A 26,103-nucleotide genomic window follows, 5' to 3' on the forward strand; every position below is an offset into this window, starting at 1 on the left:
GCCTAGAGGGGTGAGAAGGAGGTACGGGGAGAAGCGAAAAAGCTAGGAGGAAGGTGCGAGAGAAAGAAAGCTGAAGAGAATAAACGAAGGTCGGAGCGGAGAGGAAAAGAGGGCAGGTGAACGGCGGTGAGTGTGACGGCGAAAGGACCGTACGCGGACGGTAGGAAAGGAGTAGAGAGAGGCGTGGAGAGTGACGGGAGGGTGGGTAGAAGGGCAGAGGCGAGGTGCGCCATGAGGGAGGCGGAGAGAGAGGGGGCTCGACGGAAGAGGGGAGGGAGAGAAGACAAGAGCTGGAGAGGTGCCCAAACTAACAGGGGGCGGGCTGACCACATCCCCCTCGCTTATCCCTCCCCCACCCCTCCCCTCCCGGGGCTCCAGCCACAGCCTGGGCAACGAGCAGGGAAAGTCTCAAGTTGGCAGCGGAACAGTTGAGAGGTGCAGACACGTCCCTCGCCCGCCTTCGAGCACAGAGAGGGGCTCTGAGCCCTGCCAGCCTGGGAGAGAGTGTACCCTGCTGTGCTGTGGAGACCCTGGCATCACTGCTGCGGAGCCCCTGCACCCTGCCTGGCATCACTGCTGCGGAGCCCCTGAACCCTGCCTGGCATCACTGCTGCGGAGCCCCTGAACCCTGCCTTGCATCACTGCTGCGGATCCCCTGACTGGCATCACTGCTGCGGAGACCCTGACTGGCATCACTGCTGCGGAGCCCCTGCACCCTGCCTGGCATCACTGCTGCGGAGCCCCTGCACCCTGCCTGGCATCATTGCTGAGGAGCCCCTGCACCCTGCCTGGCATCACTGCTGCGGATCCCCTGACTGGCATCACTGCTGCGGAGCCCCTGCGTCTTGCCCTGGCATCCCTGGTCTGAGTGGCAGCGCTGTCCTGTGTGAGTCTGCTGCCGCCTGAGCCGCCTGGCACTAGTTGTCTGTGGGGCACCCCTCCTCGGGCGGACCTGCTGGTGTCCGAGCCCCCACGCCCTGCCCTGCGCCTCTGCTTGGTGAGGGCGCCGCTGCCCCGGACAGGGTCTGTCCCTCTCGTACCCCTGGCATCACCGGACCGCGGGGGCACATTTCTCTTCTCTGGTGGTCGCTGCATCCGGGGACCTGGGTCCTGCCCTGGCATCACGCTGCCCTGCGGACCCCCACGCTGGATCCGCGGACCTCAGCACTACTTTCTGCCTCGGATTTTGGCTGTCCTGGTGCCGCTGCCGACCCGATACCAGTCCTGACCCGGTACCCGCGCTGCTAGCCCGGTACCACTGCTGCCTGGTACCGCTACTGACCGGGTACCTCTGCTAACCAGGTGCCGCTGCTGCTCCGTCCCTGGCCCTCCTCGCCGAGCCCAGCGGCTGCAGGTCCCCGGCTCAGGCGCTCCCTCCCCGGGCAGAGCCCGTTCGGTCTCCGCTGCTCCGTCGCCTGCTGCCGGTCCTCCGCGTCGCTCTCACCTCCTTGGATATCTGCCGTGGATTGTGTTGTTTTTATTTTTGGGTTTTTTTCTGGATTGCTCGTGGTGCAGGTGATGACGCTGGTCTGAAGGATGCTGCGGCTGCTCGCCCTGGCGCTGCTCGCCCTAGCGCCTCGAAGCGCCCAGGCTCAAGGAGTGTACGGTAAGACACGAGGGCACGCACTCCGGGGGGCGTGGGGGCGTGGAGGGGGCCCAGGGGGGCAGAAACTTCACGCTGCTGGTCTGCCCGAGGGTGCAGGGGTGCTGTGCCCCCAGTGCCTGCTAGTACTTAATGAGAATCAGGGGTGCCAGCCCCACGTGTGCCAGGGCGGTGGGTGGCAAGGGTCTGACTCTACCACAGTGTGTATCATTCCGGGGGATGGCAAGCACCCGCCCGGCCCATCCATCCCAAATCACAGCACATCGAGCACAGGTGGTGTCAGGAGCCGCCACACATACAGGGCATTGGATTGTACAATGGCAGAGGGGGGGGGGGGGGCGCCAGCCCTGCCCTTACACTCTCACATATCAGGAGCGCGTGCAGGCCTGTCCGTGCCCTCACATCACGGGTCACCGTAGATAGCACTGTGTAAGGGGTACCAGTACTGCTCTGCCCTTACACTCTCACATATCAGGAGCGCGTGCAGGCCGGCCCGTGCCCTCACATCACGGGTCACCGTAGATAGCACTGTGTAAGGGGTACCAGTACTGCTCTGCCCTTACACTCTCAAATATCAGGAGCGCGTGCAGGCCGGCCCGTGCCCTCACACCACAGGTCACCGTAGATAGCACTGTGTAAGGGCTACCAGTACTGATCTGCCCTTACACTCTCAAATATCAGAAGCGCGTGCAGGCCGGCCCGTGCCCTCACACCACAAGTCACAGTAGGTAGTACTGTGTAAGGAGAGGCCAGTGCTGCCCTTACACCCTCACACACCAGAAGCGCGCAGACCAGGCTGTTCGTGCCCTCACGTCACAGTGGGTAGTACTGTGTAAGGAGAGGCCAGTACTTCCCTGCCCTTACACTCTCACATACCAGAAGCGCGTGCAGACCGGCCCGTGCCCTCACACCACAGGTCACAGTAGGTAGTACTGTGTAAGGGGAGGCCAGTATCTGCCCTTACACTCTCACATATCAGAAGCGCGCAGAGCAGGCCGTCCGTGCCCTCACATCACAGGTCACCATAGGTAGTACTGTGTAAGGAGAGGGCAGTATCTGCCCTTACACTCTCACATATCAGGAGCGCATGCAAGCCCGTACGTGCCCTCACATCACAGGTCGCAGTAGGTAGTACTCTGTAAGGAGAGGTCAGTACTGCCCTTACACTCTCAGATACCTGAGGCGCGCATACCAGGCTGTCCGTCTCCTCGCGTCACAGTAGGTAGTACCGTGTAAGGGGAGGCCAGTACTGCCCTTACACCCTCAGATATCAGAAGCGCGCAGACCAGGCCGTCCGTGCCCTCACATCACAGGTCACAGTAAGACTGTACTGTGTAAGGGGAGGCCAGTACCTACCTTTACAATCCCACATGTCAGCAGCGTGTGGAGAAGCAGGTGTTGCCAAAGACCCCCGTAGCACACAACACAGCAGAGATTATCGAGGTGCGTGGTGCCATGCCCTCCCCCCAACCCTGGTGCCCAGGGGCGTAACACAGGCCCCCGCAGCCCCCGCGGTGCGGGTGGCCCCGAGCTGCAGGGGGCCCCCTCAGCAGAGTGCTTAGGCCCAATATCTCCGGAGTAAATTCGGAACGGGGGCCCTCCATGTGCGTGCCAGGGGGGCCCTCTCAACTTTCGTTACGCCACTGCTGGTGCCATGCACCCCCCGCCCCCCCCAAACCCGCCGCCACCACAAGCCACACATCGCGGTACATTTTTAGTACGAAACGTGTCTCCTCGCCGCTGTACTCCAAACAGAGCTCACGCCTAGAAGCGGACAGTCTGAGCGCTGTACACGTGACACGGTAAACACGGAAGGTCTGGATGAACAGCAGAAAATGTGTATGTTGTAGATGTGCGTGTGTGCGCAGGTGGGCACCTACATCTGTGCCCCCCACGGCCCAGCCGAGTGCACCAGGCTGCCCCGCTCACCGTGCGTGCCAGGGGGCAGGATGTGGCGGCCGCCCTCACGGGCACACACCACCCTGTGCCCAGTTACTAGCGGTCAGGGACCTCTCGACCAACGCTGTTGTGACTCGCAACGCTCCAGGCTGGGACGTGTGTGCACACTGCACTGTAGGTGCTTAGACACCGAGATGTGCACACAGGAACAGAGGGTACCTACAATGCACACAGGAGCTCACGACCGGACACACAGGAGCTCACGGCCTCGGCCGGACACACAGGAACTCACAGCCTCGGCCGGACAAACAGGAGCTCACAGCCTCGGCCGGACACATGGGAGCTCAGAGCCTCGGCCGTGCATACAGGAGCTCAGAGCCTAGGCCGGACACAGGGGTGCCCAGAGCCTCTGCCGTGCACACAGGAGCATGAACACATTAGCTCAGTGCCTCGATCGTGCACAGAGGAGCCCAGAGCCACTTCCGTGCACACAGGAGCCCAGAGCCTCTGCCGTGCACACAGAAGCATGAACACATCAGCCGTAACCTCGGCCGTGCACACAGGAGCATGCACAAATTGCGCTTTAGCCTCTGCCGTGCACTCATCAGCCCAGAGCCTCGCCGTGCACACAGGAGCTCAGAGCCTCGGCAGTGCACACATGAGCCTAGAGCCTCAGCCGTGCACACAGGAACTCAGAGCTTCGACCGTGTACACAGGAGCCCAGAGCCTCGGCCGTGCATACAGGAGCTCAGAGCCTCGGTCGTACACACAGGAGCTCAGAGCCTCTGCCGTGCACACATGACTATGCACATATCAGCCCAGAATCTCGACCGTGCACACACCAGCCCAGAGCCTCAGCCGTGCACGCAGGAACTCAGAGCTTCGGCCGTGCACACAGGAGCCCAGAGCCTTGGCTGTGCATACAGGAGCCCAGAGCCTCGGCCGTGCATACAGGAGCTCAGAGCCTCGGCCGTGCACACAGGAGCCCAGAGCCTCGGCCGTGCATACAGGAGCTCAGAGCCTCGGCCGTACATACAGGAGCTCAGAGCCTCGGCCGTGCACACAGGAGCATGCACACATCACCCCGAGCCTCGGCCGTGCACACATCAGCCCAGAGCCTCAGCCGTGCACACAGGAACTCAGAGCTTCGACCGTGCATACAGGATCTCAGAGCCTCGGCCGTACACACAGGAGCTTAGAGCCTCGGCCGTGCACACAGGAGCATGCACATATCAGCCCAGAGCGTCGCCCGTGCACACAGGAGCATGCACACATCAGCCCAGAGCCTTGGCCGTGCACACAGGAGCATGCAGACATCAGCCCAGGCCAGAGCCTCGGCCGTGCACACCGCCTGCCCCACAACGGCTCTTCTTCGGTGCCCGATAGGGTACATAGTCAACACACTCTCCCGTCAGTTCCAGACACGCACTTGGCTAGGGAGGGGGAGAGGTGTTTGTGTGTTTTCGTGTGCGTGCTTGTGTGTGAGTTAATGTTTCTGTTCGTGTCTGCGCGCGTGTGTGTGTTCGTGCCCTCTGTACCCCACATAAAAGCTTTGGAAGAGAGGGCGCTATGCTATGTGAGACTCACAGCCCCACCACCAGCTGACCAGTGCCGCGCTCCGGGCACCTGTGGAGACCCCAACCCCAGGGCTGAGGGGGAGGGCACCACGGGAGACTCACAGCCCCACCACCAGCTGACCGGAGCCGCGCTCCGGGCACCTGTGGAGACCCCCAACCCCAGGGCTGAGGGGGAGGGCAACACGGGAGACTCACAGCCCCACCACCAGCTGACCAGTGCCGTGCTCCGGGCACCTGTGGAGACCCCAACCCCAGGGCTGAGGGGGAGGGCACCACGGGAGATGCACAGCTCTAACACCAGGTGACCGGTGCCGCGCTCCGGGCACCTGTGGAGACCCCAACCCCAGGGCTGAAGGGGAGGGCACCACGGGAGATGCACAGCTCTAACACCAGGTGATCGGTGCCGCGCTCCGGGCACCTGTGGAGACCCCAACCCCAGGGCTGAGGGGGAGGGCACCACGGGAGATGCACAGCTCTAACGCCAGGTGACCGGTGCCGCGCTCCGGGCACCTGTGGAGACCCCAACCCCAGGGCTGAGGGGGAGGGCACCACGGGAGATGCACAGCTCTAACACCAGGTGACCGGTGCCGCGCTCCGGGCACCTGTGGAGACCCCAACCCCAGGGCTGAGGGGGAGGGCACCACGGGAGATGCACAGCTCTAACACCAGGTGACCGGTGCCGCGCTCCGGGCACCTGTGGAGACCCCAGGGCTGAGGGGGAGGGCACCACGGGAGATGCACAGCTCTAACACCAGGTGATCGGTGCCGCGCTCCGGGCACCTGTGGAGACCCCAACCCCAGGGCTGAGGGGGAGGGCACCACGGGAGATGCACAGCTCTAACGCCAGGTGACCGGTGCCGCGCTCCGGGCACCTGTGGAGACCCCAACCCCAGGGCTGAGGGGGAGGGCACCACGGGAGATGCACAGCTCTAACACCAGGTGACCGGTGCCGCGCTCCGGGCACCTGTGGAGACCCCAACCCCAGGGCTGAGGGGGAGGGCACCACAGGAGATGCACAGCTCTAACACCAGGTGACCGGTGCCGCGCTCCGGGCACCTGTGGAGACCCCAGGGCTGAGGGGGAGGGCACCACGGGAGATGCACAGCTCTAACACCAGGTGACCGATCCCGCTCTCCAGGCACCTGTGGACTACCCCCACCCCGTACCCATATGCAAAGGAGGGCTGTAGGGGAGGGGTACGACGGGGGCGCAGTGCTCTAACACCAGCCGACCGGTGCAGGGCAGCGCTGTGGACACCTGTGGAAGAACCACCACCCCACCTACCCCCACCCCTGTACCCAGATGCAAAGGGCTGAGGGGAGGGCCTCCACGGGGGACGTACAGCCCCATCACCAACTGACCGGCGCAGGACAGCGCTACGGGCACCTGTGAACGCCCCCTCCCCCCGCCTCCCCCATCAGTAAGGACGTATAAAGGGGTGTAGGGCTGACCAGTGCAGGCTAGGGCAGGGCCCACTCCGGGCACCTGAAGCCGTTGTACCCTGTACCTGCTAAAGAACACTGCCTCATTAGCGGCTGCATGGCTGCGGGCGAGGGTAGGGAAGCCCCCCACTCCACGCCCCCCGCCTGGGAGAGGTACGCTCACATCCATGTACACATGACGGAGCGGCGAGGGTGGCAGCAGGGACAAAGTCGCTGGCACAAGTCGCAGGTGTGTGCCGCGAGGTACCACCATGTCACTCTCATGCCGGTGGGTGCAGTCCTGACACCCAGTGCACGTACGTCATCCGGGCTACACCCACGGCTCATACGAGGACTGCGAGGCCAGTCCCGGTGTAGGAAGGGCTGCGTGCACAGCCCCTTGGTAACGGATCGGTGTGCAGTAAATATGTTAATATTTGGCGCACACACTCAAGCCCCTCGTCCCCGGCACAGGTGTGCCTCGAGACTTCTTATAGTCACTTATCCGTTTCATTAATTATTGATTTGGTGAAAGTGTGCAACGTACGAACGTTTGCATATTGTCATGAACCTTTTTACACACGTTTTATAAAACGAAAGACAGTGAGCATTAAATCATACGTTCATCACGTATACGTGTCTGGGGTAAGGATGGGGGCGGAAATCACCAGGTGTACAGAGCGCCAAGCACCTCACACCTACATGAGACGTCACGCCCCAGCGTGCAGAGGTCCGAGCACAGCTCTCTTGCACTAGACGTTACACCCTGGTGTGCAGCGCAGAGCTCCGGGCACAGCTCGCTAACTCGGGCGTTACATCTCGGTGTGCAGAGCTCCGGGCACAGCTTTCTTGCACTGGACGTTACACCCCTATGTACAGAGCTTCGGGCACAGCTCGCTTGACTGGACGTTACACCCCCGTATACAGAAGTCCGAGAACAGCTCGCGTGCACTGGACGTTACACCCTGGTGTGCACAGCTCGCGTGCACTGGACGTTACACCCCCCTATGTACAGAGCTCCAGGCACAGCTCGCGTGCACTGGACGTTACACCCCGGCGTGCAGAGGTCCGAGCACAGCTCGCTTGCACTGGACGTTACACCCCATTGTACAGAGCTTCGGGCACAGCTCGCTTGCACTGGACGTCACACCCCTGTGTGCACAGCTCCAGGCACAGCTCGCTTGCACTGGACGTTACACCCCCGTATACAGAAGTCCGAGAACAGCTCGCTTGACTGGACGTTACACCCCCGTATACAGAAGTCCGAGAACAGCTCGCGTGCACTGGACGTTACACCCTGGTGTGCACAGCTCGCGTGCACTGGACGTTACACCCCCCTATGTACAGAGCTCCAGGCACAGCTCGCGTGCACTGGACGTTACACCCCGGCGTGCAGAGGTCCGAGCACAGCTCGCTTGCACTGGACGTTACACCCCTATGTACAGAGCTTCGGGCACAGCTCGCTTGCACTGGACGTCACACCCCTGTGTGCACAGCTCCAGGCACAGCTCGCTTGCACTGGACGTTACACCCCCGTATACAGAAGTCCAAGAACAGCTCGCTTGCACTGGACTTTACAGCTCGCGTGCACTGGACGTCACACCCCTGTGTGTACAGCTCCAGGCACAGCTCGCTTGACTGGACGTTACACCCCTATGTACAGAGCTTCGGGCACAGCTCGCTTGACTGGACGTCACACCCCCGTATACAGAAGTCCCAGCACAGCTCGCTTGCACTGGACGTTTTACGCCTGTGTGCGCAGCTCCGGGCACAGCTCGCTTGCACTGACATTTCACCCCCGATTGCACGTGACGTTTCACGCCAGTGTACAGAGCTCCGGGCACAGCTCGATTGCACTAGGCATAGGCGGGGGGGGGGGGGGGGGGGGGCACCTGGGATAGCGTGCCGGGCGCATCTAGTGACCGGGGACAGTAGAGCGCTGCAGTCCTCGTGTGCGTGCCAGTAGGAAGCTGCGTGTGTCCACCTTCCGAGAGTACTCTGCACGCACACGGGCGGGTGTGCACCTTCCGAGAGTTCTCTGCACGCACACGGGCGGGTGTGCACCTTCCGAGAGTTCTCTGCACGCATATGGGTAGGTGTACACCTTCTCCGAGTACTTTGCAGGCAAAGTGGCGTGCGTACACCTTCCGAGAGTTCTCTTCACGCGCACGGGCGGGTGTACACCTTCCGAGAGTTCTCTGCACGCACATGGGTCGGAGCACACTTTCCGAGAGTTCTCTGCACGTACATGGGTCGGTGTACACCTTCCCAGAGTACTTTGCAGGCAAAGTGGCGTGGGTACACCTTCCAAGAGTACTCTGCACGCACACATGGGTCGGAGTACACCAGGACTCTGCACATACATGGGTAGGAGCACAGGTCCGAGAGTTCTCTGCACGCACATGGGTCGGTGTGCACCTTCCGAAAGTACTTTGCACGCACACCGGCGGGTATACACCTTCCGAGAGTACGTTGCACGCACACCGGCGGGTGTACACCGTCCGAGAGTACTTTGCACGCACACCGGCGGGTGTACACCTTCCGAGAGTACTTTGCACGCACACCGGCGGGTGTACACCTTCCGAGAGTACTTTGCACGCACACCGGCGGGTGTACACCGTCCGAGAGTACTTTGCACGCACACCGGCGGGTGTACACCTTCCGAGAGTACTTTGCACGCACACCGGCGGGTGTACACCGTCCGAGAGTACTTTGCACGCACACCGGCGGGTGTACACCTTCCGAGAGTACTTTGCACGCACACCGGCGGGTGTACACCGTCCGAGAGTACTTTGCACGCACACCAGCGGGTGTACACCTTCCAAGAGTCTGATGCAAACCCTGGAGTGCCACCGGTGTGATGAGGCAAGTGCTTTAAGCCTCTCGCGGTGCAGCGCCACACTCAACCCACTGTGTGACACGCTGCAAACGGAGGTTCAAACGCAGGGGTGGGTGGCAGCTGGGGGGACCTTTACCTTTCCCCCAGGTCCACTCGCGGTGCAGCGCCACACTCTACTCACTGTGTTACACACTGCAACCGGAGGACAAAAAGCAGGGGTGCGTGGCGGGAGGGGCATTCCCCCATGCCCACGCGCGGTTCAGCGAAACACTCTACCCGCTGCGTTACCCGCCGCATAAAGCAAGGGGGTGGGAGGTAGGTAGGTTCGTTCACCCTCCCCTAGGTCCGCATCTTTGTGACTCTAAGCAGCACTGGTCAGCTGTGTTTCCAGGGCTCGTTTCAGTGGGCCCGGACACCTCACCCCCAGTGAGCAGTAACCAGTTTATACTGCAACATTAAATCCCAGCCCGTAGTGTTTCAGTGAAACTTCACAAAAAGCACAGTCCACTCTTAGTGACTCGTGTGTCCACCCGAAGTTGTGGTGTGCTGCTGCTGTGCTGTGTGTATCGGCCTCGTTCCTCTTTACACTTCGCGTCCGCAGCACTTCACGCAGCAGCGGCGCTTCGGTTACCTCCGGGTCGCCCAGATACGTGTGGGATACCCTTGGTATAGTCCACACTAGGGGGCTACACCCGCAGATAAGGAGCACGTCTCACCTCTCTACATCCGGTCGAGGGCGCGCGCCGCAGACCTCAGATGGTCGGATGGACATATCCAGGCCCACCCCAGGGCTGTCTCTGTACCTGAGGCGGGGGCAGGGTGCGCACTGCCCGTGTACCTGAGGCAGGGGCAGGTTGTACACTGACCGTGTACCTGAGGCGGAGGCAGGGTGTGCACTGCCCGCAGGCGCGCAACACCCATTGGACTCAAAGGGCTTCAGCCCCCCCCCCCCCACCCCCTCGTGTGTGGCAGCCCGGAATGAGACACCTTTCCGGGCGAAAATGCAGCCGCACCCGAGCACTTCACAGGTCTTTAAAAGACCATTTGCATGTTAATGAGGCCTCGGTCTGCCCGTGTACCTGAGGCGGGGGCAGGGTGTGCACTACCCGTGTACCTGAGGCAGGGTGTGCACTGTCCCTTTACCTGAGGCGGGGGCAGGGTGTGCACTGCCCGTGTACCTGAGGCGGAGACAGGGTGCGCACTGCCCCTGTACCTGAGGCGGGGGCAGGCTGCGCACTGCCCCTGTACCTGAGGCGGGGGCAGGCTGCGCACTGCCCGTGTACCTGAGGCGGAGACAGGCTGCGCACTGCCCCTGTACCTGAGGCGGGGGCAGGCTGCGCACTGCCCGTGTACCTGAGGCGGGGGCAGGCTGCGCACTGCCCCTGTACCTGAGGCGGGGGCAGGCTGCGCACTGCCCGTGTACCTGAGGCGGAGACAGGCTGCGCACTGCCCCTGTACCTGAGGCGGGGGCAGGGTGTGCACTGCCCGTGTACGTGAGGCGGGGGTAGGGTGCGCACTGCCCAGTGTACCTGAGGCGGGGACAGGCTGCGCACTGCCCCTGTACCTGAGGCGGGGGCAGGGTGCGCACTGCCCGTGTACCTGAGGCGGGGGCAGGCTGCGCACTGCCCGTGTACCTGAGGCAGGGGCAGGGTGCGCACTGCCCGTGTACCTGAGGCGGAGGCAGGGTGCGCACTGCCCCTGTACCTGAGGCGGGGGCAGGCTGCGCACTGCCCGTGTACCTGAGGCGGGGGCAGGGTGCGCACTGCCCGTGTACCTGAGGCGGGGGCAGGGTGCGCACTGCCCGTGTACCTGAGGCGGAGGCAGGGTGCGCACTGCCCGTGTACCTGAGGCGGAGGCAGGGTGCGCACTGCCCGTGTACCTGAGGCGGAGGCAGGGTGCGCACTGCCCGTGTACCTGAGGCAGGGTGCGCACTGTCCCTTTACCTGAGGCGGGGGCAGGGTGCGCACTGCCCCTGTACCTGAGGCGGGGGCAGGGTTCGCACTGCCCGTGTACCTGAGGCGGGGGCAGGGTGCGCACTGCCCGTGTACCTGAGGCGGGGGCAGGGTGCGCACTGCCCCTGTACCTGAGGCGGGGGCAGGGTGCGCACTGCCCGTGTACCTGAGGCGGGGGCAGGGTGCGCACTGCCCCTGTACCTGAGGCGGGGGCAGGGTTCGCACTGCCCGTGTACCTGAGGCGGGGACAGGCTGCACACTGCCCGTGTACCTGAGGCGGGGGCAGGGTGCGCAATGCCCGTGTACCTGAGGCGGAGGCAGGGTGCGCACTGCCCGTGTACCTGAGGCGGGGGCAGGGTGCGCAATGCCCGTGTACCTGAGGCGGAGGGGCGGTGGCTGTACACTGTACAGTAAAATTGTCAGTAATACCCAGACAGAGGCTAGTGCCAGCAATTTACGTACACAGTAAAAGCAGCCCCCCCCCCCCCCCCCCCCAGCACAGCTGGTGCCCAGGCCTCAGAATGCACCTTTGTCACAGGAAGCTTCAAGTGACCCCGTCAATTGAAGCCGGCGCGGGCTTCCAATCAGGCCTCCAGCTGCAGGGGCGCGTGGGGATATTTACATTTCTTTCCCGTATCAGGCACCCTCGCAGGCAGGCTTGGATTTGGCCAGGTGTCTGTCCTTCCCTCTGTCCCTCCCTCTCCTTCACAGCGCAGGACACTCCCTCGATTCCACCACAGCCGCCACCTCAGCTGTCGGAATTAACGGTATTTTCGTCTTTTAACAAAAAAGCACGGACGCTGTTTTTGCTAAATTAAAATAGTGTGGGCACGGTGGTCCCCTCAGACCCTGCCCACTTCCGCCTCTGCCCAGGAGAGTCTCGCTCACAAGGGGCGTGCGCCTCAGGGGTCCGAGGGTGACCTTCAGGGCACAAGATGGAGAGTTGCGCAGGTGCGCGCAGCTCCGCGCAAGCGGGCGTGTGCACTGCACTGGGGCGTTTCGGTGCAGTTCACTTGTGCAGTTGCAGCGTTCTGTGTGCACAGGAGCACGTGTTCGTGTTCAAAGCCGGTGACAGAAAAGGTGCGTCCTTCACATGCACAGAACACCCCTGGCACACAGTGGGGTGCGCCTATCCGGTGGAGGTGATCGTAGGTTAAAACCGCATGTGCAGAGCTGTGCGTGCACCCCGGGGCACAGATGTCTGGCACTTGAACGTGTGCCCCCAAGGCACATGGAGCTGCACAGCCAAGGGAGGCAACCGGGTGTGCACAGAGGTCACAGTTTACTAGGAGCAGAGGTCCCGTTTCTCATCTCTTCAGCTGGTTCACTAACTGCACAGATACCCGGAGATGGCACTGCTCACACAAGCAAGCATAGCGCCTTCATCCTCGGCGCAGCATCACCTTCCAAGGACCGTGTCACGCGCACTGCGCTGTGCACTGCCTGGTGTGCGTACCCCATGGCGCATCATTCCTTTGCCCAACGGTCAGTTTGCGCACAGACCCAATTTTACGATTGCACAATTGCGCATCTTGCGACTTATTTACAAGGCTTTTGCGCCGCTGGTACGTCATTTTCCCCATATTAAAAACGAGGCACCGGCGGTGCCAGGGGCTTGTAAATAAGCCCCCTCACGGTTTTTATCATTTGGCTGTGCACTTTTTATGAAATTGTTAATGAGAATGTAGCGACATATCCTGAGCTAGGAACACATTCATCGTTGTGCAGAAAACGCTGCTACAGGTGTGCACATGGAGGTATGCACACACATTAGTGCACAAGATAAGGCTTCAGGGTGCCCAGGGGGCTTCTTCGCGTTTGGTGGCACGCCACAAGCATCGCCCGTGGGGGCACCCTTTCAACCCCCTCAGCTGCCCCTCGTCCCGTGCGCATAAAGCACGGTTACTTCTAAGTGAAAGGCGCGTGCTCTGCTCCGTGTGCTTGGGGCCTCTTGTGCTCACGAGGGACGGCGAGCGGCCGGAGCTCGTCGTCCGTCCAGTGACACGTGCACGAAGACTACTGCCTCTGCCTGCCCAGGCGCTTTACAATCTCCCGAGTGCGTAATTTAAGCAGCTGACAGGGGGAGTGTAGGATATGAGATAAGATAAAAAGACTAGAAGAATCAGCGTATCCAGAGGGAGGAGGGCCGGTGACAGACAGACAGATGTACAGATAAACGGTTGCCTGTCACCTACCCCTTCAACGCCCTCTTCGCCTCCTTATTCACCAAGATCAAAGGCGTGTGAGGCAAGCGCCGGCTACTTGCAGGCAATGTCAGCGTTACATTAATACGCCAGTTGCAGAGACAAGATTATTACACTCTTTCTTTCATAACCCAAGGTAGACAGGCTGTAGACAGACGCAGATAAGCACACACATCCCACTCCGCCCCCTCCCCTCCCGGGTCCCGAGTTCCCCGTGCCCAGGTTTGACGTAAAGTTGATTTTTCACGAGCAAGTTAGCGCTCAGCTCCGTAGTTGCTTCTGACAGTGACAGGCAGTGAATCAGTAGGAATTCGCTTCGCTATCACAACACAAATTCTGTCAACGCGCACACACAGCCTGCCGGACGATGGACACACCACCGAGAGGGCAACTGAACGCCTCTCTCATCAAACTCCCTGAAGCGGGGACCTCATGTGGGGTCACAAATACTGCAAGCGAGAAGGGAGCCTCGAACACACCAGCGACGTGAAGGCCCATGAACCCTCCCGCATTCTGGTCTGTTCAAGATCACACGGTGAGAGTGTCCCAGGTGCGGATGGTAGTGCGACACCGCATCAGTGGCAGGATCTGCCTTAGACAACAGACAGATGTATGAACGGATGGGTAGTGCCCCTCCTGTCTGTACTCAGGTATGCTGCCTTTATTCCCTGGCACCAGTGTTAGAAGTGGGGGGGAACGGAAGGGCACGGCGTGCCCCTACTTTTAAAAATTATGCTAGTCCGTTCCCCTACTTCTTTATTTAAAAAAAGCGTCCCGGGACTACCCTAATTCAGGCCTGGTTCTAGTAAGGGCTTGAAGGCAGGCGCGAAACGCCATGGGGCTCAAAGCGCGCACACACAGACAGTTTCAGAGATTATCGCAGCCGTACCCGAGTACTTCACAGGTCTTTAAAAGACCATTTACATGTTAACGAGGCTTTGTTTATTTTTTCACCCCTTCATCTCCAAGAGGGGCATGGCGAAAGGCGACACATCCTTTCATTGGCCGCGTAACCTTTGCCTACTGTCCTGCTGCGCGGATATTCTTTTTCTGTGCAGCGCAGGAGAAAAGAAGTTTGTTTATTTCCCAACCCCTGCAGCTGCTTATCACTTCAGGCTGCGACACTAAGTTTGACTAATGGAGTAGGTAGGAGAATGTGTCACTATTTGTTTTTCTTTTTAAATTCTGCACAGGCCCAGCAGGACATGTTCTTCGTGTGTGCTTCATTTAATCCGTTTTTATCATTATCATGGCTGATGCAGGACAACAATAGGACAATAAAAAAATGCCCAGATAACGCTGGGGATTAATGATCCTGCTGGAGAGCAATCATTTCTCTGTTAGTAGTTAAGTGCAGATGAACTGTATTTTCTGTGGAAGCTCAGTGGGTTACAGTCATTGTGACAGAGATCCTCGTGTTACTTGCAGTTCAGAAGTTACTATCCTAACATAGGACAGTGACCAATGAACTGTCATCAAAGAGCCGTATGCAAACCTGAATGATATAGTTAGAACTTCGCGTTTTTAGTTTTGTGATATAGTTAGAACTTCCCCAGTCTTTCATTATTCTAATGTTGCTAAAATGAGTATCTTTGGGCAGATATACATTTTTATCAGTAAAGCTGACCCCTAACCACTGGAGTACTCTTTAAATCCTGAGTTTGTGCTTCTCCAGACCAAACCCCCTTAAAATAACTGCCCACCAGTATGGATGACATGTGATTCATACACCTTGTAATCCTCATTGGCTTATGTGACATTCCCTGTAGGCTGATTTACATACTTGTATGATTCGTTGTGTCTGTATAATGTGTGCGTGGTGTAAAGTACTGACACACACTACACTGATATGAGTAGCGCTGTACAACAAATGAAATGCATATGAGAGAGGGGCTACATAAAGATGAGGGGCACTGTTGGAGGGTGGCAGTGAGGGAATCCGAGGAGGAGGTAGTGGGAGTGGCTATGGAGCGATGAGGGGCACTGTTGGAGGGTGGCAGTGAGGGAATCCGAGGAAGAGGTCATGGGGGGAGGGGGGAGCTAGGGAGAGATGAGGGGCACTGCTGGAGGATGGTAGTGAGGGATTCTGAGGAGAAGGTCATGAGGGGGAGGGGCTACAGCGAAATGAGGGGCACTGGTGGAGGGTGGCAGTGAGGGAATCCGAGGAGGAGGTCATGAGGGGGAGGGGCTGTGGGGAGATGAGGAGCACTTGTGGCGTATGGCAGTGATTATTGGTGTGGCGCCAAAAAAGACTTTCGCATCAGCGCTAAAGCCGGCCTTGTCATGGCCTTTCTGTTTTTGTTTATTTAATTAGCAGTCGGGTCATAAGGGCTACTGTGGAACATACTTTAAAGTGTGTGCTAATTATATTTACTGCTATATTCAATGTTTTAAGTTTGAAGGTGATTTTACTAAGGTTTTTACCGGGAAAAATGAAAGTGGAGCCCGATGGTGCCTGATATGGGGCTGGGGCCCAAGGTCAGCTGTGAGATAAGGTGCACTGGAGAGGAGTAGTGGATAATCACGCCTGTAAGGGAGTGCGTTGCGGAGTCTGGGGTCAGGTGGAGGTAGCAATGAAGAGGGATCCTCCATGAAGGCTCGAACAGAGGGAGCCCAAGTAGTGTCACTTGCCTGATACTACCACCTCAGAAACCTCCTCTTCCCATCAAAGGAAAATTACATAGAAAAAACAGTTTTTGAGAGTGATAATATTTAGAAAGAGATTTGGAAAAGAGTGTGATTTACTGGGCCTTGTAAGACTAAGAAGAGATAAAGGAGGGCCCGGAGGGTTTGCAGTCTGGGTGTTGCTACTCCCAAGATAATTTTGAAAAAAAAACTATAGGGTCAAATACTGCATTTTATTTTCAACACCCCATTTTTACACAAATTCTCTCAAAAGCCATTACTGTGCCAAGACAACATCCCCAGGAGTTGACCACATTTTTTTTCAAGATGCACAATATGTTCCTCCCATAATTAAATATTTACCTCCACTTTGCCAAGGCCTGTGTTTTGTCCTGCTTGCTCACATGTTATCTCACTCAGGCTCACTACCCCCATTATTCATTCTCATTCACTTTCCCTTTTACTCAAAATTGCTCACTTGCACTCACTCTTCAACATTCGGTATCACATTCTCACTCACTCAGTCTCACCACTTTTTCCTACTCTGATTACCTCATTCTAACTTACAGTTTCACTTACTCTACGTGACTCCTTCTCACTCACTTTCTCTCACTTTCATCGACATACACTCTTTCACTCATGCTCAGTTACATTCAGGCACTCAATCCTTCACACCCACATTTACTTACTCGCACTCATTCTTCTTTGCAGGACACTTGAATACATATGTGCTATACTATGTTTGAGCAGCTAGCTGGCTGACATGAATAAGAATTATTTATTTATTTATCTCACTTGTAAAGCGCACTCTCACCTAACAGGCATCCTGGCGCTGACAATCAAGAGTGCACAATTTGTGGATAAGAAGGAGCCCTTGTGGGTTTCCGTGAGTCAGGTCAGATTCTCTTGAAGAGTTCCTTTGTCTCTGAGCCCTGCTTAACACATGTGTACAGGAGGAGCCCTATATTCTTGTCCTCAATGTTTGAGACAAAAAATACTCCTTGATTTCTGAACGAGAGTAAAAGCGTTAAGGTAACATGTCGTTCCTGCTTATATTTTGCATGCTTTACATAATCCTGCATTCCCTATGAGTATTTGCTTTTCCCAGAATGTTGTTACTTTTTTTCAGGCACTGCATAATTTGAAATGAGTCACATCCATGTGCTTATAATGGGGCAGAATTGGGTTGTAGGTGAAGACAGTGCGAGTTTCACTCAGTGGGGCAGAAGGGTGTTCGGTGGGGATAGGATGTGGCATTATGGCCAGAGCTACCAAATTTGGAACTGGGGAACCTGGTTCAGCCTTCATGCCTTGTCCATCAGACCACTCCTGAGGGAGCACCCATGATAGACTTTAGAAGGCCCCACTAAACCTTAGAAGCCCTGGTCTCTTAGCACCAGCAGGTGAACCCTACCGGTGGCCAGTTGGGTAAACTTGAAGCCCTGTCCACCACAATTCATACCCAGGTTCACCACCAGTCTTGCGGGCAGGTCTACAAAGCAGCACACCCTAGAGCAGCAGTGGCTTTGTCACGCAGTAGTTTTCCTGCAATAATAAAAGTCTCCCACACAACCCCCACGGTTTTTGACGCATTCATAGATTTACAAGGACTTGTAATCCTGGGAATGCGGCAAAATCTTGCGCTGCCCCAGAGGAGGCATAACTAGGAGAAATATCTTTATTTCTCCTTGCTTTTTCCTCTTTCAAACTGTGCTTTATTCTGCAGCCCACATAGAAAGATGAAAAAGCCTCTCAAGATTGTTTTTGTACAGGAAGGTGCCCCTTCCTGCACAAAAACAATCCTGCATGCAAAGGAGGCACCCTTGCACCATGGGGCAAGTGTGCCTGCGTTGAAGCTAGGCTGTCGAAATGGCGACAGTGCAGGGGGAAAAGACCAGAATGCACCATATTGGATAAATACGGCACATTCCCGCCCTTTCCCTGTGACGCAGGGCAGCGCAGCAAAGTAACTTGCTGTGCTGCCCTGCGCCACCATTCCCATAAATATGTCCTTAAGCTCACAAATAGTAAATTGACCACACTAATTATCTGTGTAAGAGCATGTATTGATAAACACAATGAGCCACTGACCTTTTTCTTGGACCTTGTTGAGTTGCCAAGCACAGCAGCAGATCTAATCTTAGATACCTTACTTGCATGCTTAGAAAGACACGGTTTTACTGATGAGTATTTAAAAAGTCATTTGGTTCAGCTTGTAACAGATGGTGCTTCCAATATGATAGGTAGGAAATCCGGTGTGGCAACTCTTCTGAAACTGAAATATCCACAGTTGAGTGTATGGCACTGTGCTAACCACAAGCTGGAGCTTGCCGTGGGTGATGTTTGTAAAGAAGTCGCAGGCATTAATCAGCTAAAAAAAATTTATGATAAACTATATGCCACCTACCATGCCTCTCCGAAAAATCAGAGAGAGCTTGGGGAATGTGCTCTGGAGGTAGAAGTAAGACTTCTGGCAATTGGAAAGGTGCTAGATGTACGTTGGGTGTCCTCAAGTGAAAGATCTGTGAGAGCTGTTTGGAAGAACTACAAAGGACTTATTAAACATTTCATGGAATCTTCCGAAGACTCAACGAGGAGTGACATTGAGCAGAGGAAATATGCTGGTTTAAACCGTTTATTAACCTCCCTGGTGTTTGTTGAAAATATGGGCATTTTATATGATGCTCTCACAGAATTGGGTGACCTATCCAGAAGGCTGCAGCGGCGTGATATGACCATATATGAGGCCGATCGTTCAATACAGATGCAGATTTTAGTGTTTGAATCAATGGCTGATGCACCTGGGCCCTTTGTTTGCTACAACTGCATTAGATGCTGCTGAACGGATGCAGTTTGCTGGTGTAGGACTGCAACAGAACAAAGGCTGTGTTAGCATCAATAGGGCACAGTTCTTTAGGAGCTTAGCAAATAACCTGCGAAAAAGGATGACAATGTCTAATGCATCAAATGTTTCTAGATGCACAACCACAAACAATGATGAAATCGAATACAAAAGAGTTAGTACATAGAATGAAACTCCTACAACCAGTTTATTGGCCAGATCCAGTAGACATCTTATACGGTGAGGGAGAATTACAAAACCTTTGTAGCAGGTTGCATGTATTTGATACCAGGCAGTACATCCTTGGTTTCAGAGAGTACAAACAAAATAAAAATTGCATCTCTGAAAGCCTGAAACCATTAATGCACATTATAAACACCTTTTGTACCTCAACTGCTGAATGTGAACGGGGCTTTAGTGTAATGAATGATGTGCTCACACCACTGCGGAACAGAATATCAATCAATCGTCTGTCTTCTACAATGTTCATAAATATCGTGGGGCCACCTGTCATAGAATTTAAACCTGAATTTTATGTTCAGAAATGGTTAGAAAAAGGGAGGAGAAGTGCAGATGAAAGAAACTGCATGGCTCGGAGACAAATGGCTTATGATTCCACTTATAAGCGTATTTGGAATATTCTGTGATTGGAAACATGTCCCACATTGTAAATGAATTAAATATAAACAACTTATATATTAAACCTCAAATAAACATGTTTATTGATTCTTTGAATTAAATAACGTTATAAGCTGTAACTGGTCAGTGAAATGCCAAACGTTCAAAAATTGGTATGTTTTGCTATTTCTAGCCACACCTCCGACTCCGCCCACTAATCCAATCCTTGCGTTATTCCCGCCTCCTGAGTCTCCGCCCACAGTTCCCCTACTTTTTTTCCCCCACTTCGACCACTGCTGGCACCTGTTTGTAATTCTTTTGTTGCCCAGCCAGTGCCATCCACCATGATGCCACCCCGTGCCCTTAGCTCCCTTCTGCGCTCAGGAGTCCTGCGGTCTTTCTGTCCCCACTGGCCCAGCCACGAGGACCGTGAGCTCAGCTCACAGAGGCCCTCACGAGTGTGCGTAGCGCTTCTTCTCTTCACACACTCATAAATGCACTGCTCAAAGGCACGGGCATCGGTCTGCGCCCACACCGGGCCCACCTGGTATATGCAGAGCTCTCAGATGAGAGCGTGGAACACACAGGGGCCTGCATTTTAGGTGTAAAATGGGAGTGGCGAGGGGGAGGGGCTAGAGAATGGGAACTGCAGTGCATCTTCAAAAAGTCGTACATTTCCCTCTGTTCAAGCAGCGTCTGGTCCCTGGTCCTGGCGCTGCGACTGTCTCAAGTCTTTATCTCCAGAGAGAGAGAGAGTGAAACATGAAGCTCTCTTCCCAAGATGCACTTGGGAATACTCGGCCTCTGATTGGCTGGGCGCTTCTCCTTGGTTAGAAGACTTTGGGGCTGGTCGCCTAATTGAGGAGGCGGTCTCTCTCGATGACGACGGCTTAACATCCACGGATTCACTTTTATTAAAATCCGCTTCTACGGTGGCCCGCGGGGACTCTTTTATGCACTCATCAGGGGCGGAGGAAAGTTCTCCCCAACCCCTCACACCAGGAGCTCCAGCCTCTTCCATGATGACAGCAACACACTCTGTGCCATCTGAAAACTGAACAACAAACACCTCCTGGTGCAAGAGCAAACCCGGCACGAGTCCTAAAAATAGAACTAGGGGGACGAACCAGGTTAGGCAGTATGCTAATGAAATTATGACGTGTGCCGTCACAGCACATGATGTCACGACGTGTAACATTGCACGTGACATAACAGGAAGCGACCTCACTGGATGTGACGTCACAAGAAGTGACATCAGGTATTATGACCTCATACTTGTTCATCATGAGTACATTTAAGCACATCATGAGATTTAACCAATGAGATTTAGCGTTGGCTGTGCCAAAAAAGTGGGGTAAATGCGACGCAAAATCTGAGCCTCAACAACTAGATTCATTTTTTAAAACCCTTTCACAAAAGAAATTGGCAACAAGGAGAAGCGTGGCAGTGGATCTGTTCTGCTTAATTGGTTGAAAAGTCTGCATTTTAACATATTTTCTGGGTTAAGGCCTCTGCTGCGAAGGTGCCCAGTACACCTAATGGGGAGACGACTCCGGAGGTGAACGCGTCTGGGGGAGAGATCTGTGTGAAGTCCCAGATTTGAATCAAAGTAGCATGGTGGGCTAATGCGTCTCCTGCAAAGCGCATCGCGCAATATGAAGAGGACAGATTTTTATTTTATTTAGATAGCAAAGTGGGTTATTGTTTTTAACACAGAGATCCCTTTGTTACCGGCAGCTGATACATTGTCATCCGTGTAACATAGCACAGCGAGCTACGAAGGACATGTGACTCCTACACCTCGTCACCCTGTCTCATGAAACTCATCCTGTACATTGATTTACTCATGTACATGATTTATTGTCAATGTAGAATGTGTGTGTCACGTAAAGGGCTCTGACACCCTGCATTGGGTTGGATAGCGCTATAAAAGAAATAAAACAGTGCTGTTGGAATTGTTATTTGTGTAAATACTGGGACCGACCAGCACACCTGACATCCCGACAGGGTGTACATTCATCTAATACATACAGGGCCTGAACAAAGGCACAAGCTGCCTCCCTTAAGCACCTGTGTAGAGATAACAAGCTGTGTGTCGTTGTTTCCCCTCCGCATTTACAGCTTGTATCCAGTCAGGATATACAAATAAAAGGCGGCCGGAGGGCCCCTTAACTTCGGCCCAGCTGGAGGTGAAATGAACTCCCTCGCTTCCTGCACATTGCTGCTGGGAATCGAAAGCAGACAACGTGCAGGAGCTGCTGAACGTGTCCCGGTGTCTGAAAATGACACCAGGACAAGTGCAACATATTTCTACAGGGCCCAAGTTCTTAGAAGGGTGGGCAGCGTCCACCCTGTGAAAATAGTGGGTGAAAGACGTGTGCCTGTGTGTACACCCGACTTGTGCCCTGGAGCAAACACTGTCAACTCTTTCTCTTGTGCTCAAGGCCCTAACCGCAGATGTAGGACATAGGGTTTGTAATGAGATCCCGACTGAGGCCAACATTGCGCCAGGAGAAAAGCTTCAAGGTAAAACTAGCTCGGGCGTCCACTCCGGCTAAGCCTGCCCTAAAGCAGCTGCCGAGGGTCTCTCGCCTTGTGATCTGCTACAGAGAAGAACTCTCCAAACTCTGGTAAAGATTCCGCGGCTGCCTTAAAAGCTCAAGACTGCCGGGATGTACCTGAAACCTCGGACTGTATCTCCGTTTCATCGAACTCTATGGGATCCAAGACAAGGAGCTCTCCTCACTCAAAGATGCAGTAAAGCCTGTTAATCGCATTAGGAAAAAGGCGTTCTGAACTTCCGAGAGTAAAAAAGAAGCTACCACGGAAGCTTAGATTTCAGAAATGCTTAGAAGTAGCTGAGGTCATTGTAAATGTGCAGGTGGACCCCGCAGTAACAGCTTCGGACACTTCGGTGGATCCGCCTTGTCAGGCTGAGGGAGTTCCATTGGTCCTCTCCTCCCGCTGCTGGAAGGAGATCTCCTCATCACAGGGTGATCAGATGCCTGCCCCTAAGTGCCTTATTATTAAAGGAAATCATGCTTTGAATCCGACAGCAAAGCCTTTATGACCATCATCTGTCTGGGCGCAAAGGAGCTTGGATCCACTGAATGACGGAGCGATGAGTTGGACTCACTCTGATAATCAATCCATGCCTTGTATCATGTTCTCAGATCCCTTCCTTTGAGGAGAATATTGTTTTGGATTGACATAATATTTTGAAATAGTTTTATAACTTTTACGATCATAGACTCGTTTCCTCTACTGATATAGATTGGGTTACATGTCTTCAAGGCCCATAAATGGTCAGGTTCATCGTGAATCTAATGTTTTCTTTTTTCTCAAATATAGTTGTAGAACAAATCCTAAAACTTAGGGAAGCTTTTTACAAACTGGGCTTTGACCTAGTGATAGATTATTACAACCCATCACACACAGCAAAATATATGGACAAAAGACCTACGGCTCATTATGTATTACCATTTGGAGGCTGAGAATGGAGTGGTTTCTCAGCTCCATGGCCACAAAGAGGTTTATGAAAAGTCCCTGCCATCGTCTCGAGGACACGTAGGAGCTGATGCCCCTTGGTCTTGGCTCCCTAAGCTTCTGAATTCAACCTGATGTTAATATTAACTGGGGTGAATGTTCTGATTTGTTCTGCATCCCGTCCATCATCTGTGTGTCTTTTGCTTTCTCGCCCTAAGTGCGCCAGGTATGCCCAGACGTGGGTCCCGGGCTCACCGTGCCACTGGAATCAAGCTATCCTGGCTGAAGAGGGGTGAAACCCCGAACCCGATCCTAGGATGCTTGTTTCCGCTCCAGGGAGGACCTGGCTTGGCAGTTTGGGCTGGACTGTTCCCATGAGGCACAGGGTCAAGACTGATTTGCATATGGCCAGGTCTGAACTGGGGTGGCGTGGTGAGCAAAAGAATGATGGATTTAACCCAGATCTCTTGACTGGGGGTGACTGTTTGGATTTGTTCTTCATTTGCACTTTGTAGTTGGAATATTGGTGGCCTAAAGAATCTCTTTGCATTTCCTAATTCTGCTTCTCTTTTTGATTCATGGTGGTATGGCTGCAGGAAACGTGGTCTCCTAAAGAGTTTGAAAGGAAACACTGTTCCCTCTCTAAAGGGCAGCTAAAGGCGGTCTTTGTACTTTATTGAAATCTGCAATGGCATTGCAATCTACTGAGAGATTTTCTCCTTGGAGTTTGCAATTATGGTTTACTATTCGGTTTTAGATATTCTAAATTGTTAAGTGGAATATCTTATTTGCAATGTGCATCATTTTCAGAAGGATTTGTTCGTTTTTCAGAAAGCCATCTCAAAAGCAGAGAATTTGTTTCCCAAAGCCACTCTATTCATTGTAGGGACTTTAATAGCAAGTTCTCCCCTTTTCTTTACCGGAAGCATCATTTTTCTGTTCTTGATGTGCGTTGGGATCTTGCTGATCTGGTACTCCCTCATGAGAAGAGTGACAAGGGGGCCCCTTTACTACTTGACGGGGCGCTGGAATTAAACGAAGCATTAAGTAATGGTAGGGTTAGCGACCACCCCGTCGATCATTTTTCATGGCAGCCTGAAGCCCTTAAGTCCTTATTAGATTATGCATTCATTCTCTACTTAGACTCTACATCATTATCTACTATCACTTTAGGTTCCAATTTTTAGAGCGACCTTCGCCAGATATTGATTGGTCTCAGGTTATCAAATGACCTTTTTAAAGTTGGGTCTAATGTTGACAGGATCTTTAGAACCCGTCTAAACAGGATTTATGTGATTGACCCAGTATAGGGTGCGAAAGTAAGTTTGACTGTTCAATCTCTTGTTAACTCCTCTCTAGGAAATGTTATCACCTCTTCCTTTGAGAATTTCGTTTGCAGAATTAGTACAGTTTTGTCCAAGCCTATAGGTCCTACTTCAAAAGCCTGGTCAAATAAAGTGGTTAGAAAAGTACCAAAGGGTGGCTGAAATAGCAAAATCATGGTGGTCCTTGCAAGGTGCTCATGTTTTACAAAATGCTAGTAAACTTTGTTTCATCATTGCAAAGTGCTTGGACAAAGACCCCTCTAAAACACCAGGGGGCATATTTATGAGATTATTGGAGCCGAGCAGAAAGCCCCCTTGCTGTGCCGCTCTGCGTCGCTGGAAAAGGCTAGGAAAGCACCGTATCTATCCAACGTGGGTCATTCCTGTCCTTTTGCCACGTGCTGGTGCCGTTTCGGCAGTGCCAAAGCAGGCACACGTGCACCATGGTGCAAGGGGGCCTCTGTTGCATGCAGGATTGTTTTTGTGAAGGAAGTTGACACCTTCCTGCACAAAAACAATCCTGCGAGGTGTTTTCCTCCTTCTACGTGTGCGGCAGATTGGAGAACATGTAGAAAGAGGAAAAGTGAAGAGAAATAAAGATATTTCTCCTCGTTACAGCTCACCTGGGGAGGTATAAGGTTTTGGCACATTCCCAGGTTTACAAGTCCTTGTTAATCTGGGAATGTGTCAAAAACATGGGAGTGGTGCGGGAACACCCACTGCAACGCCCATGCAACGCCTCCTGTGCGTAGAGTACGGCAGCGCATCGACTTGCACTGCTTTGTCTCACTCCACATCTATGAGGCCATTTAAAGCCACTCAGAGTGGCCATACGTGGCGTTATAAATCTGACTCTGAGGCGTGCGTCACACATGTACCACTTCACTTGGTGCCAACGAGACGCACGCCTCTCATAATTATGCCCCCCATTTCATGGGATGACTTTCATTGGTGGCCACATATGGAGCAACTGTTTGCAGATGCAGGAAACAATATTCTTTGCTGGAATTGGAGTCTTTCCCTCCCCATAGTTTAGGAAGATCTGGCTGTGGAGGAAATCATCAATGTAATCAATGTCGGGCTTGCGGCCCGGATACAACTACTGTAGGAGTCTTCAAATCTAGCCCCAGCTCTTGGGCTCCACACTTGAATGAATTCTTCGATTGCTGCTTAAATTCCAGATCCATCCCCTCTTTTTGGAAGGGCGGTATAATGATTCCTCTTTATAAAAAGGGTCATAGACACGATTCTAAAATCTACAGATCCGCTGCCCTATTAGAAAGAATAGGTAAGAGTTGTGCTAAATTCCTTTTTTTGCAGACTTTCTGAGTGGGTAAATGCAAAACATCTTCCCCCGATGAAGTGGCGTGGTTTTAGGGAGGGCTCTGCTACTACAGGTATCATTCAAGCTTTAGTAATGAATATTATGTGAAGCTGAGGGAGGCCAAACTTTACGTTGCTTTTGTTGATTTTAGCAGCGTATTTGATAAAGTTTACTGACCTCCACTTTGGCAAAAACTAAGGGGCATATCAGCAACAAGGTGATTTAAAATTATTGCCGCTTTTGCGTCCGTTTTTGGGCGAAAAGCGGCAATCATTTTATCGCCTAATCAGCAAGGTCACGCTATCACGGGAAACCTTGAATTAGCTCCCAGATGTTTGCATCTCTAATGAGATGCAAAGTGGGCGTTTCTGGCCTGACATGACTGGAG

At 54.2% G+C, this 26,103-nt stretch overlaps 1 protein-coding gene across 3 annotated transcripts in view; it reads left to right on the forward strand.

Moving 5' to 3' along the window:
- Positions 1–395: 395 nt before the first annotated feature.
- Positions 396–26,103, forward strand: part of MDGA1 (MAM domain containing glycosylphosphatidylinositol anchor 1) — a 1,057,897-nt gene continuing 1,032,189 nt past the window's right edge. For all 3 annotated transcript variants that reach the window (XM_085610244.1, XM_085610245.1, XM_085610246.1), the window contains exon 1: positions 396–1,606. In XM_085610244.1, the coding sequence (XP_085466370.1) occupies positions 1,537–1,606 (70 nt within the window). In that variant the 5' untranslated portion in view covers positions 396–1,536. The remainder of the gene's footprint in view (positions 1,607–26,103) is intronic.

This window comes from Triturus cristatus, chromosome 6, assembly GCF_964204655.1.
Source record: "Triturus cristatus chromosome 6, aTriCri1.1, whole genome shotgun sequence".
Taxonomy (NCBI): Eukaryota; Metazoa; Chordata; class Amphibia; order Caudata; family Salamandridae; genus Triturus; species Triturus cristatus.